This window comes from Anoplophora glabripennis, unplaced genomic scaffold, assembly GCF_000390285.2.
Source record: "Anoplophora glabripennis isolate ALB-LARVAE unplaced genomic scaffold, Agla_2.0 scaffold1031, whole genome shotgun sequence".
NCBI classification, from domain to species: domain Eukaryota; kingdom Metazoa; phylum Arthropoda; class Insecta; order Coleoptera; family Cerambycidae; genus Anoplophora; species Anoplophora glabripennis.
Genome location: NW_019417187.1, coordinates 59,426 through 74,195, shown reverse-complemented (window position 1 = coordinate 74,195; position 14,770 = coordinate 59,426). Strand labels below are relative to the sequence as shown.

Genomic DNA, 14,770 nt, shown 5'->3' with positions numbered 1-14,770 from the left:
CTTAACTTTTGAACTACAGGGTGCTAAAGTTTTATGAAAAAACATTTTTTTGTGATAACTTTGGTATTACCCTAGATATTTTTTCAAATTTGGTACACGCCTTCTATTCATCGAGATGCATTTTCTGATGTACAAACAATTTTATTATTTTTGCCAGTGGCGTCTGTACAGTTTTTGTATTGAATATTTTTGAAGAAAAATATGTTACGCCAGGGTATTTTCTTTTACCATTCCAAAATGTATGTAGATTACTGTAATTTCTTAATTTCAACGTTTAAAAGTTATTATCTTAAATAAATTATTGTACAAAGTTTCATAAATCTTTTTTTTTTATTCGTAAGTGGTCCAATAAGATGCAAATGAATAAATTTTATTTTTTTATGCGAAAGCCGTACGTCAAACGAAAAAAATTCAAGATACCACATTTGTTTAGAAAGGAATGAGGATTTCAAAAATGATTTTTACTTTAAGAAAAAGCAGTAGCGTAACATATTTTTCTTCAAAAATATTCAATACAAAACCTGTACAGACGCCACTGGCAAAAATAATAATATTGTTTGTACATCAGAAAATGCATCTCGATGAATAGAAGGCGTGTACCAAATTTAAAGAAATATTTAGGGTAGGTAATACCAAAGTTATCATAAAAAAAATGTTTTTTCATAAAACTTTAGCACCCTGTAGTTCAAAAGTTAAGACTTTTAGGACATATGTTTATATGAAGTTTTTTTCTTATAATGGACCCAAAAATAGCCTCCTTAAATATTAGCACGTTATTAAGAAATACCCTGTATATTGACGGTTTCGTAATAACAAGTTCTCTAATAAAGCCAATAAAATGTGAAGACTGTGTAAATAGTTTAATGTCAAATACACAGTATTCGTACAGTCAATTTTTATTAAAGATCGTGGTTGTTTGACGTATCCATCTCGAGATGTCGTAGTAATATGCCAAGAAACAAAAAAAATTAATAAAAATTTTTAATAATGATGAAAGCAGAACACCTAGGCTGCAGAAAAATAAAATTGTTTATCATGTATTAAAAAACTTTCTGAATGTGAACATATTTGAAAATTTGCATGAACATCAATTTGATAATTTGCCTAACAATTGTAATCATTTAATAGAACTTGTAAGGGCTGAATGTGAAAAGTATATCGATGTACGAATAAATCATGAAGTCAAATTATTTAATTCGGTAAAATCTACGAAAAGGCAAATATTAAATAAATTAATGTTATTTAGAGGACAATAAATATATTTAAATTATTTTTATTTAATACGACACTAAAATATACTATTTTCTGAATTACAAACTTAAAATTGAATATTTGTCATAAGATGCAATATAATGTTTAATATGTAATAAAAATGTTACTTAATCCGGATCTGCTTAAAGATGCGCGCGATGAGATTGCCTTCCACACTCCACTTCCCCGGATTTGGCATTCACTGGTACCCGTGCATTGGAATTAGATACGGCCAGTCTAGGTGGTCTGTGGTTACTAATGTATAAACAGAATTTTATATTTAATGTAGGTCTGAGTACTAATATCCGGTGAACAGCTTGTCTACGTCACCAATCAGCCATAAAAGCCGCGCTCCGTATATGAAAGGCAGTAGTGTTGTACGGCAATTTTCCTACTAAGTCCTCTTCCCCCCTTGGTATCAGCAATTTTCCTACTAAGGATCCTCCCTCCTTACCTTTTCTTCTGGAAAAGACCGCCGGCAATTTTCCCTCCTGTTCTTGGAGCGCTTCTTACCCTTCCGTCTGGGAACAGAGCGTCTCGGCAATTTTTCCGCCTGTTCCTGGAACCCTTTCCTGAAACTCCGAGGTGAGCCTCGGCGCCCTTTCCCTCCTGGAGTTCCTCACTCGTCAGTCCTCCGTCAATCCGAGTTGAAAGCCGAATCAGAGAAAAGCTTAGTTTTCCGTTTTCCGATAATTACCGAATATTAGTACGGACCGTCAGCGACTTGTAAGTGGTGAATTTTATGTATTGTAAATAAATGGAAGTAAACCTATTGGAAAAAATGTTTTTTCTGATCAAGATTCCTGGTTTATACTTTTCTCCACTGCTGTTACCTGAACGGCGACTTTTGGTGTCACATCTGGGTTCACACATAGAAAGTTCGTCACAATACTTTATTAGTTAATGTCTGTTTTCTATTATTATTATGATTATTGTGAGCATTACGATAATTTGTAATAGCTCTTGTAAAACTAGCTTTAGTAAATAAAATATTATTAGTAAATTCATTATCCTCATCTTATTTTTCCCCCAATGCTATTACACAGTCGAAAAAAATATTATAGTGAAAAATTATACCTATACTTGTTCTAAACAATCGTTACAATCCGTAATACCATAATTACTAATGACATTTATTTGAAGCGTGGCAACTTGATCAATTACAGAAAGAATTATATTAAAAGTTTGATGTTTAATAAAACTTTAATAGCGATTTACAAACGGTTACATTTATGAGCTTGAATAAAAAGTACATGTTTTTTTCTGATATCTTTTCTCTATTCAGCTATGTTCAAATTTCTGTGATGTCTAGCAAAGGAAAAAAGTTATGAACAAAACAAATGTTGAGTTCTAGGTAAAGTGCCTTCTAGCGGTGCANTGTTTTTTTCTGATATCTTTTCTCTATTCAGCTATGTTCAAATTTCTGTGATGTCTAGCAAAGGAAAAAAGTTATGAACAAAACAAATGTTGAGTTCTAGGTAAAGTGCCTTCTAGCGGTGCATAATTAAAGTTTTCTCTGACTGGTCCAATAGAGCTCATCTACTTTGTGGGTATTCCAAGTGAGAGACTAATTGAGCTTGAATTAAATAAGTTATTTAAAAAGAAAAATAAAAAAATGTAGTTTGACAAGCTGTAACTTGTAAACAATTGACAATTCGAAAAAAAATTCATGCTATTACATATATTAATCCCTAGAATCACCTCCCGGAGTTTCCTGAAGGACTTTTAGAACACTTTGTATATTAAGTAATTCCATTTTAAACACGTATAAATAAGCGTGTATCTATTTTAAGCTTGTTTGAATAGCAGAGTATTTTTATTCATGATAAACGAACTTATTTCTTTTCTCATTCAAGAAAAATACAAACATTTTGCTCAGTCCTTCAGCTCCAGATAAAGGAAAATAACCGTTAAAAATATCAGGAAAACATATTTCTGATATCTTTTCTCTCTTCAGCTATGTTCAAATTTCTGTGATGTCTAGCAAGGGAAAAAAGTTATGAACAAAACAAATGTTGAGTTCTAGGTAAAGTGCCTTCTAGCGGTGCATAATTAAAGTTTTCTCTGACTGGTCCAATAGAGCTTCATCTATTTAGTGGGTATGCCAAGTGAGAGACTAATTGAGCTTGAATTAAATAAGTTATTTAAAAAGAAAAATAAAAAAATGTACTTTGACAAGCTGTAACTTGTAAACAATTGACAATTCGAAAAAAAATTCATGCTATTACATATTTTAATCCCTAGAATCACCTCCCGGAGTTTCCTGAAGGACTTTTAAAACACCTTGTATATTAAGTAATTCCATTTTAAACACGTATAAATAAGCGTGTATCTATTTTAAGATTGTTTGAATAGCAGAGTATTTTTATTCATGATACACGAACTTATTTCTTTTCTCATTCAAGAAAAATACAAATATTTTGCTCAGTCCTTCAGCTCCAGATAAAGGAAAGTAACCGTTAAAAACATCAGGAAAACATTTCTGTGTGCAAACATCGTATTAATAACCTAAAGTAATGACGTGGCCTAAAAATGTGCTCTCAAGAACATTAAAAGGCGTTGAATTAATTAATAAAAATGAGCTAACATATTACAGATGTTTTATAATAACCATAATCAAAAATATAAAGAGAATTTAGTTACACTGCAAAATTATGAGATGTCTACCTTGCTATCAAATTTTTGTCCATGTAATCCATGTAAGACAAAAATGTTTATGGTTCAGAAAAACTACAAGGAATAATATATAATTTGTATAAAATTAACATGCCACATTTAAAGCCCTTCCTTTATCTAAATAAAAAAAATAAAAAGAATACTTATAAGTAGTTGTAATGAACCTTTTTTTTTATTTTCGGGATTTCATTTATATTTTAGTAATGAACTTATTTTATTTTGCTCCCGCTGTATTATAATTGTTTGGCGCACCGCGATTTTGCACACGGCCCACGAAGTCAACGGCTGAAGTTGCACACGGCACTACCAGCCGTTCTGTATAAAAGCAACGGAGTCACCTACACCAGGGAGTGCTTAGTAGGTCTTTCCACGGCACTCAACCCTCCTCTGGGTGTCCTAACCAGAGCGTTTAGCAGGTCTCTTCCGCGGCGCTCAAGGTAAGGTACACACCTGGACTCCGATTTCGGGTACTTAGCAGGTCTTTCCGCGGTACCTGACGTCTACCTCGCGGCCGACTCCGGGTGTTTAGCAGGTCTTTCCGCGACACTCGGCGTTGTCACCGTCAGGACATCCGTATTGCCTTCGCGACAATAGGTATCCCGATGTTTTTGTTATTTATATGGGTAGGGTATTATTGTTAATATTATATGTGTTTATAGACTGCAATCTATTTTGGAAAATAAAAGTTTTATTGATACCAAGTCTTGTAATATTCCCGAACCTTGGAAAACACTTCTCCACCGAGTGAACCGGACTGTGACTGTACTAGTTCGGCGTCTGAGACCGAACCTCGAAAGTACATCACATCACTGTTATTTGTTACAGATAATACTAGTCTGGTGTTAATTATTTTAACGCATCCAGGTGCTGTTGTAAAATGCAATGTAAAAAGGAAGAAAAAAGTATTTAATAGTGCTTTGTTCTGAAATAATATATTTAATTAAAAAAAAAGTCAAAGGCTTTGAAATCTTTAATAACAATGAGATATAACAAACATAATAGAAATCAGCTTAATTTATTGAAAAAACTAATACATTTCTGGATTATTTTAAAATAATCTTAATCCAAAAACGATGAAGAAAAACCAGTTACGTTGAAAAAATCTGAAATATCCACCTTACAGGCTCGATTATTGTCCATGTAACTACCACTAAAATTGACAAACTATCACGTGTATCATAAACATGTTTATAACTCAAAAAAAATATAAGGAATAGTTCATAATTTGAATAGAATTGACTAACAAGTTAAAAACAGATGATATAAATAGTGATTAAAGAGCTTGAAGTATTTTTTTTAATTTCATCGAATATGATGAAACCTAAATTTGATGTTAGTTAAATTTAAAAGGTACAAAAGTGTTGTCATCTGTAAAGTATTAAGATACAGGGTTACAAAAAAGTAAAAAAAGGAATTTAATTAGTTTTTTATTGAAATAATATTTTTATTAAAAAATAGCACTGACTACAAAGAAATAATAAGCAACATAAGTAAATAACTAATTATTACAATAACTTCAATATAAATTAGAAATCCAAAAGAAAAATATAAAAGAAATTGACAAAATAAATGTAAATAGATTTTGAAATATAGAGCTTATAAATGGCAATTAGTGAATGTAAAAGAGTACCTAATTATGAATTCCACATAAAGCCCGTTGATTATATTCAACTATTGTTTTCTCTGTTTCTTGTTTAATACTTTGTGTAGATACATTCAATTTTGGGACTCATGGTTTTTCAATTGTTATATAAAGGAACTTAATATCATATGATAAAATTATTTTAAAACTTTTTTAATTGATGCCAACCAGCACTGATATTTATTTTTTCAACTCCTTGAAAAGTGTATTGAAACATGCCAATTATAAATACCAATTCTAATATGTTATCTTCGACATCAATGTATATGTTAGAATAATTATTGACACCATCAGACGTGATCATATTTAACCCAACTCATTTGCGATAGAACAAACAAAATTAAAACAAATGAAGCTATAAATGTTTTAGTTGTCACTTGGTAAGAATTTGATCTGCTAACTATAGATACATGCTGCAAAAGTACGTACGACACTAAATTTCCGATTACAAGTAACTATTAAGGGTTAGACAAATAATTTATAACTTCCCCTTATAATTTTAACTACTTAAAAGTTGATTTGAATGAAATGTTACAGGTGAGAGCTGGAGAATGGAACACCAAGTCCAAAGAAGAACCTTTTCCCCACCAAGACCGAAGCGTCCTGGAGGCCCTCCTCCATCCAAATTTTCACTCAGGATCTCTAAGGAATGATATTGCTCTTTTATTTCTCACAGATCCCTTGATTTTTCATGTTAATATTGGACTCATCTGCTTACCTCCTCAACATTTACAACTAGAGGAAGCCGTATGCACAGTAGGGGGCTGGGGGAAAGACCATTTAAAGAAAGGAAAATACTCTGCAATTCTGAAGAAAGTGAATCTTCCCTTGGTTTCAAAAGAAAAGTGTGTGGCAGCTTTAAGGAAGACAAGATTAGGGGCATTCTACAAGTTTCACAAGAGTTTCATATGTGCAGGTGGTGAGAGCAACAAAGACACTTGTAAGGGTGACGGAGGAAGTCCTTTAGTGTGTCTCATACCAGATGGCAAGGATAGATTTTTTCAAGCAGGAATTGTTTCTTGGGGGATTGGTTGTGGTGAGAATGACGTACCTGGAGTGTATGCTAACGTTGCTCTTTTTAGCGAGTGGATTGATGATGAGCTCAATGTTAGGAACTTTGATAACAGTTTTTACAAATATTAACAACAAAGGAGTAGTGATAATAATGATTAACAATTATAGACGTTTCAATTTTAAGTAGTTACTTTTTCAATGAGACGTACTTATCAAATTGACATTGTTTCTGTAAACTAAGTATTAATATTTATATTAAAGATGATTTGTTTGTTACTGTTTGTGATATTTTTTAAAATTGTCCTTTTGTTAAATTGGATACTTTCTCATAACGAAACGAAAAAAATGTAATTTTTAAAGATTGAAATTAAAAGAAATATTTTTGTCTTTAACTCTGAAACCAAGTAATAAATTATCTTTAAAAGTGACGTGAAATACGATACTGTGAATACTGATATCAGCAAAATTTTCAAAGTAAGAATATTGCGTTAGTAACCAAAATTACATTCATTATTTTCATTGAATTATACAACTAATCACTAAACAAAAAAGTCTTAATTTTCAATAAGAAAATGTAAAGTTTTGCTTGAAACTAATAGGTATCTTTAATTTTTTTTGGAAAGTATTAAATGTTATTGTTAGATGTTAAACAGGGTATCCACTATCGATATCTAGGAACGTCCGATAAATCTGAAAATTTGGCAACCTAGCAAAGGCAGTAGGGCCAATGGAGATAAAATATTTAGAATTTTATGGCACTTCCGGTGGTACCGGAAGTCGACATTAACTTTCTTATTTTAAGTGGGACACCTTATAGATTATTGCATTTTCGGATTCTACAGAGTGGGCCACCAGTAACGCCTCGGTCGCTAGTGACCAAACGGCAAATGTTACAGAAATCTGTTTAGGTGGGTATGTGTAGGTTGATTATGGCTACATTATCAAAGTTATGTTTTTTTAAATAGAACACCCTGTATTTTACTGCATTTTTGAAAGCACCGTAAAAAAATAGGTGAACTTTATTAAAGGTTCTGCATACCTAGGACTTAGAGTTTGTGAGACATTTCAATTTATGTGAAAATGCAGGCATAGCGTAGAAATTTAATATTAGCAATAAAAAAATAATTTTAAGGAAGCAGCTTTGGAGGGTCTATTTTAGATCCTTGAAGTTATAAATTGTTATATTTGTCGTCACTTAGTATTATACAGGGTGTCCAAAAAACTGCTGAATACTTCTTTCAACTTTAAATAGCAATAACTTGGTTATTTTAAATGGAACACCCAGTATATTTTTACTTTGGGAGTTGGGAAATTTAAAACTATTTCAAACTGTGTATAGGTTCCCGATACCTAACTCTAACGGCATTGGAGATATTTGTGCCGTTTTGTTTTTTATCGATTTTTTTTGTAAGCTGCTTCCACGTGTCTCTATCGAGGTCTTTACTGAATTGGTTTGGGATCTTCTTGATGACGTCTCTTTAAATATAAGGAGAAAATTGTGAATGCAAATAGATAGCGCACCTGCACATTTTTCATATTCAGTGAGAAATTATGTAAATCGATAATTAAGTAATAAATGAGTAGGTAAGAATGGTCCATGTCAGTGGCTACCACATGTGTCCAAACCTCACGTAATGGACTTCTTTGTTTCGGCCTGTATAAAAATATATCTTGTACACAGTGTTTCACCTACTACTTGCGATGATATGAAGGAAAGGATTAGATATGCATTTGCCACAATCACCCCAAATATTCTAAGGAATGTGAGAATATCATTTGAAGATAGAATAAGATGCTGTATTCAAGAGAATGGTTATCAATTCGAACATCTATTAAAATTTTTCTTTGTTTCTTCTAAAAGTAAAATTATCTTTAATACATATTTTTCATGTTCATAAATAATTCAGTTACTTACTACAAACATATTTATACAAAATTAATAACTTTTTATAATTCTTCGGCTTATAAAATAATATTTTTATTAGAAAACCTTTTTGATTATTTTCATGATAATGATAAAAGGTACTTTTACTTTTAGAAAGAACAAAGAAAAATTTTAATTGATGTTCGAATTGATAACCATTCTCCTGAATACAGCATCTTATTCTATCTTCAAATGATATTCTCACGCAAATGCATATCTAATCCTTCCCTCCAATATCATCGCAAGTAATAGGTGGAACATTGTATACAAGATTTTTTATATAGCTCGCAACAAAGAAGTCCATTACGGTGAGGTCTGGACACCTACGTGGCCACTGACATGCACCATTCCTACTTATCCATTTATTACTAAATTTTCGATTTAAATAATTTCTCACTGAATATGAAAAATTTGCAGGTGCGCCATCTAATTGCATCCTCATTTTTCTCAATATATTTAAAGAGACGTCATCAAGAAGAACCCAAACCAATTCAGTAAAGACCTCGATAAAGACACGTGGATACATCTTACAAAAAAAATCGATAAAAAACGAAACGGCACAAATATCTCCAATACCGTTAGAGATAGGTATAGGGAACCTATACACAGTTTGAAAGAGTTTTAAATTTCCCAACTCCCAAAGTAAAAATATACTGGGTGTTCCATTTAAAATAACCAAGTTATTGCTGTTTAAAGTTGAGAGAAGTATTCAGCAGTTTTTTGAACACCCTGTATAATACTAAGTGACGACAAATATAACAATTTATAACTTCAAGGATCTAAAATAGACCCTCCAAAGCTGCTTCCTTAAAATTATTTTTTTATTGCTAATATTAAATTTCTACGCTATGCTTGCATTTTCACTAAAATTGAAATATCTCACAAACTATAAGTCCTAGGTATGCAGAACCTTTAATAAAGTTCACCTATTTTTTTACGGTGCTTTCAAAAATGTAGTAAAATACAGGGTGTTCCATTTAAAAAAACATAACTTTGATATGGTACGCTTTTCCTGGACACCCTGTATATCTCAAAATATTTTTAAAATGTAGCCGTAATCAACCTACACATATCCAACTAAACAGGTTTCTGTAACATTTGCCGTTTGGTCACTAGCGACCGAGGCGTTACAGGTGGCCCACCCTGTATGTGAAATTTGAGGGTCACTTTATTAAATATTCTAGGAGATATAGATTTTAAGATATTAATTTTTAAAGGAAAAAATTGACAGATACAAAGGTCCACGGAGATGCTAGTAAGTCTTTTCAGGAGCCTGATAATGTGACAAAGTAATTTCAAGAACATGTGAAGAATTTGCTGCTCGATATCCAGAAAAAAGAAGATCTCCACCAAATACAGTAAGACGACTAGTGCCTTTATTATTCCTTACTCTTAAATGGGTTTATATTAGTTTTAGTATTAGTAAGGAGTTATGACTGAAAATATACCAAAAGAACCTAGGTGCTATAACTATTTCCGTGTTTTCAGCGTAAACAATTGGTATTTTTTAATTATATCTAAATTTTACACAGCGTAAGCTTTTAATATTGTCCACAAATTAATATATTTCGTGAAGGTTTTCGTTTCTGGATATCGAGCAGCAGATTCTCTACATGTTCTTAAAATTACTTTGTCACATTTTCCATAAATAACAAATTAAAATAATCCTCATTCGTATCAAATCAAATGCCTGGGCATCGTTTAAATCCCAGATAATTTTATTTAAATTTTCGGCAAAAACTATTACAGACACAACAATAATTTAATAACAAACTTGACAAATGTCAGGTTATTTTAATTGTTTTTGGAGTATTTCTGGTCATGGCCAAATTGACAACAGATCTGATGACTGAAACTGTTCAAAAATAGAAAATTGCAAATATCTCTAAAAGTAGTAACGGCAACCCAAACAATGCTTATATGGTCTGAAACGAAATTTCTATCTGCATATGACAGAGTAAAAAAATACAGGGTGTTCCATTTATGTTAATCAAGTTATAGCTGTTTGAAGTTATCAAAATGTAATAGCAAAAATGCCCTCTACAGGTACCAAAAATTCACTTGATATAACGCTCCTGAAAAGAATTACTAGCATATCTGCGGACCCATGCATCTCTAAAATTTTTTCAGTGAAAATTAAATCTTAAAAATCTATAACTCTAACTAGGGATAGGGAATATTTAATAAAGTGACCCTCAAATTTCACGTAGAATCCGAAAATACAGTAATATATAGGGTGCCCCATCTAAAATAAGACAGTTAATGTTGATTTCCGATATAACCCTGTATACAGGGTAGGTCACCAGTAACGCCTCGGTGGCTAGGGACCAAACGGCAAATGATATAGAAACATGTTTTGGGTGGGTATGTGTAGGTTGATTACGGCAACATTTTAAAAATATTTTGAAATATACAGGGTGTCCACGAAAAGCGTACCATTTCAAAGTTATGTATTTTTAAATAGAACACCCTATATTTTACTGCATTTCTGAAAGCACCGTAAAAAAATAGGTGAACTTTATTAAGGGTTCTGCATACCTAGGACTTATTGTTTGTGAGATATTTATATTTAGTGAAAATACAGGCTTAGAATAGAAATTTAATATTAGCAATAAAAAAATAATTTTAAGGAAGCAGCTTTGGAGAGTGTCTTCACGATCCTTGAAGTTATAAATTATTATATTTGTAGTCACTTAGTATTGTAGAGGGTGTTCAAAAAACTGCTGAATATTTCTCTCAACTTTAAACAGCAATAACTTGGTTATTTTAAATGGGACACCCAGTATATTTTTACTTTGGAAGTTACGAAGTTTAAAACTCTTTCGAACTGTGTATAGGTTCCGTATCGATTTTGTTTTGTAAGAAGTATCCACGTGTCTTTATTGAGGTCTTTATTGAATTGGTAAAGCGTGAATCATGACAATATTCAAGAAAGTTTTCTAAAAAGAAATATTACTTTATAAGCAGAATAATTATAAAAAGTTATTAACATAACTGAATTAAATTAATTAGGAACATGAAAAATATTTATTAAAGGTATTTACTTTTAGAAGAAACAAAGAAAAAGTTTAATTGATGATCGAACCATTCTCTTGAATACATCATCTTATTCTATCTTCAAATGATATTCTCACATTCCTTAGAATATTTGGGGTGATTGTGGCAAATGCATATCTAATCCTTTCCTTCATAACATCGCAAGTAGTAGGTGGAACACTGTGTACAAGATATATTTTTATACAGCCCGAAACAAAGAAGTCCATTACGAGAGGTTTGGACACCTGTGGTAGCCACTGACATGAACCATTCTTACCTACTCATTTATTACTTAATTATCGATTTATATAATTTCTCACTGAATATGAAAAATGTGCAGGTGTGCCATGTATTTGCATTCACATTTTTCTACTATTTACAGAGACGTCATCAAGAAGAACCCAAACCAATTCAGTAAAGACCTCGATAGAGACACGTGGATACATCTTACAAAAAAAGTCGATAAAAAACGAAACGGCACAAATATCTCCAATACCGTTGGAGATAGGTATAGGAAACCTATATACAGTTTGAAAGAGTTTTAAATTTCCTAACTCACAAAGTAAAAATATACTGGGTGTTCCATTTAAAATAACCAAGTTATTGCTATTCCTTAGAATATCTGGGGTGATTGTGGCAAGTGCATCATTTCTTTCCTATCATCGCAAGTAGTAGATGGAACACTCTATACAAGATTTTTTATAGGTATAGCCCGAAACAAAGAAGTCCATTACGGTGATGTCTGGATACTTAAGTGGCCACTGACATGTACCAGTCTTACTTATAAATTTATTACAACATTTTCGATTTAAATAATTTCTCACTGAATATGAAAAATTTTAAGGTGCGCCTTTTAATTGTGTCCTCATTTTCCTCCTTATATTTAAAGAGACGTCATCAAGAAGAACCCAAACCAATTCAATAAAGACCTCGGTAAAGACACGTGGATACATCTTACAAAAAATTCGATAAAAAATGAAATGGCACAAATATTTCCAATACCGTTAGAGGGAGGTATAGGGAACCTATACATAGTTTGATTTCCTAACTTCCAAAGTAAAAATATACTGGGTGTCCCATTTAAAACAAGTTATTGCTATTTAAAGTTGAGAGAAGTATTCAGCAGTTTTTTGAACACTCTGTACAATAGTAGGTGACAACAAATATAATAATTTATAACTTTAAGGAACTAAAATACACTACGTAAAGCTGCTTCTTTAAAATTATTATTTTATTACTAATATTAAATTTCTACGCTAAGCCTGCATTTTCACTAAAATTGAAATATCTCACAAAGTTCAATTGTTGTACAAATATTTTTAAAGGAGTAATGTAATTTTAAACACGAACACTATATAAAGGAAATAGGAAATAAATATTAACTAAATTAAATATACTTAACGCGCAACCGCCAACATGCTTCATGTAAAGTGTAAATGTGCTTATCGCCACAGACTACGTGTTAAATGCTGGAAACTGGCAACCCGAAAAGGATGCAGGATTTTGTTAGCCGACATCCAACTATAAAATTTAGCTTGGTAACTCTTCTACTTGGTAATGGGCGGCAGTTCTAGCGGTGGCTTTGTTGCCAAATAATAACTGTCAAATAAATTGAAAGCATTCAATTATGTAATTAAAGAGATATGGAACTTATCATTTGTTTGGAAATCACATTTGTGATAAATGATAAATAAAATAAATGAAGTTAGAATTAAAACTATGAATTTAAATAATTATATATTTTCAAAAACTCGAAATTAATGTTTTTAGATTTGTGCGTCAACCTCCAATTTGGGTACGATATTAACATCTATGTTTAAAGAATTGCATTATACAGACTGTGTATCCTTGTGTAGATGGGTACTGCTCCCTTATTGTTGATTTCTTTAGATAGGTAAAAGAATTATTGACATAAGTGTTGCATATCATGGATGCCATTGGTAGTGCTCATATTTGTGACACCCCGGTACAAGCAAATACTTTTTTTTTCTTTCATATACTGTGACATTCCGCTCTGCGTCAGCCTCCGAGTCCTCTACTCAGAACCAAGGGGAGATTTGTTTATATTTCCAGCCATTTCCGAGTTACGAGCAAAAACCCTAGGTGTCCTGAAGATGCTGGGGAAGCCCCAGAGACTCCTGAAGACCGCAGAGAGAGAAAAGCCCTCTATGAGGACGAAATCACTCTATCTCTATCGCACACTATAACTCTATCTCTCTCCCACACAATCAGACAAAAACGACAGAGCTTAAGAGATGCTCTCAGCACTCGTAGCATTTTAAATTCTAAACGTATAGTATTAACAAGGTTATTAGAGTTGGAAAAATCAGAGGGTAAAGATATACAGGGTCGGAAAGTCCCCATGGTTCATCGGCCGTTACGTGAGAGCGATAAAGAAAGTCATAGATATCCGTGCGATAGAGAAAGATGGCTATAATGAAGGCGTCTAATAGTCACAGCCCATTTCGCCCTTCCACAAATAGGACCCACTTCTTATTTGTGGAAGGGCGAAATGGGCAGTGACTAGTAGATGCTTTCATTATAGCCATCTTTCTCTATCGCACGGATTTCTATAACTTACTTTATCGCTCTCACGTAACGGCCGATGAAGCATGGGGACTTTCCGACCCTGTATCTAAATTAAAGTCAAATTCGTTCGATGCTGAAATCGAAAAGAATATAATCGAGAAAACAGTAGTAGAATTAGAAGCTCTACTCAATGATTTTTCTGGTTCAATACAAGACGTTAGGTATAAAACTATACATAGTAGGCTTTGTTCGCTAATAAATAGAGTAAAAAGGTTTAGAGTCCCGAGAGATCCGTAACCTACGAGAGTTCAGTATAATGAGTTTAAAAATGAATATTATGCTCGGTGCGTAGAACTAGATGCAATTCTCAGTTCGAAAGTGTCTAGTATTAGTCAAAGTTTTGCAAATGTCCGAATTTCAAGTGTCCCAAGTACTAGCAAGTCAATACCAGTATTTAAATGGAATATTTTTTCGATGGAAAAAATGTCTCGTTATTGTCATTTATAGAACAAGTAAAAGAGCTTTCAACAGCTCGAAACGTCAGTAAAATAGAATTATTTAATTCCGCGGGAGACTTATTTCGAGGTGACGTAAAAGTATGGTATAATTCTAGAAAAACTGAATTTAAATCCTGGTGCGATATTGTTGATCAATTGAAAGAAAACTTTTTAGTACCGGACTATGACGATGAACTTTTT

General features: G+C 32.3%; 1 protein-coding gene across 1 annotated transcript in view; it reads left to right on the top strand.

Annotated features, from left to right (window-relative positions):
* The window catches only part of LOC108913065 (trypsin-10-like), a 12,972-nt gene extending 6,235 nt beyond the window's left edge, over positions 1 to 6,737 (top strand). Inside the window, exons 3-4 of the mRNA XM_023456028.1 lie at positions 4,824 to 4,836; positions 6,105 to 6,737. Coding sequence (XP_023311796.1) covers positions 4,824 to 4,836; positions 6,105 to 6,712 — 621 coding nt within the window. The 3' untranslated portion in view covers positions 6,713 to 6,737. The remainder of the gene's footprint in view (positions 1 to 4,823; positions 4,837 to 6,104) is intronic.
* The last annotated feature ends 8,033 nt before the right edge of the window (positions 6,738 to 14,770 follow it).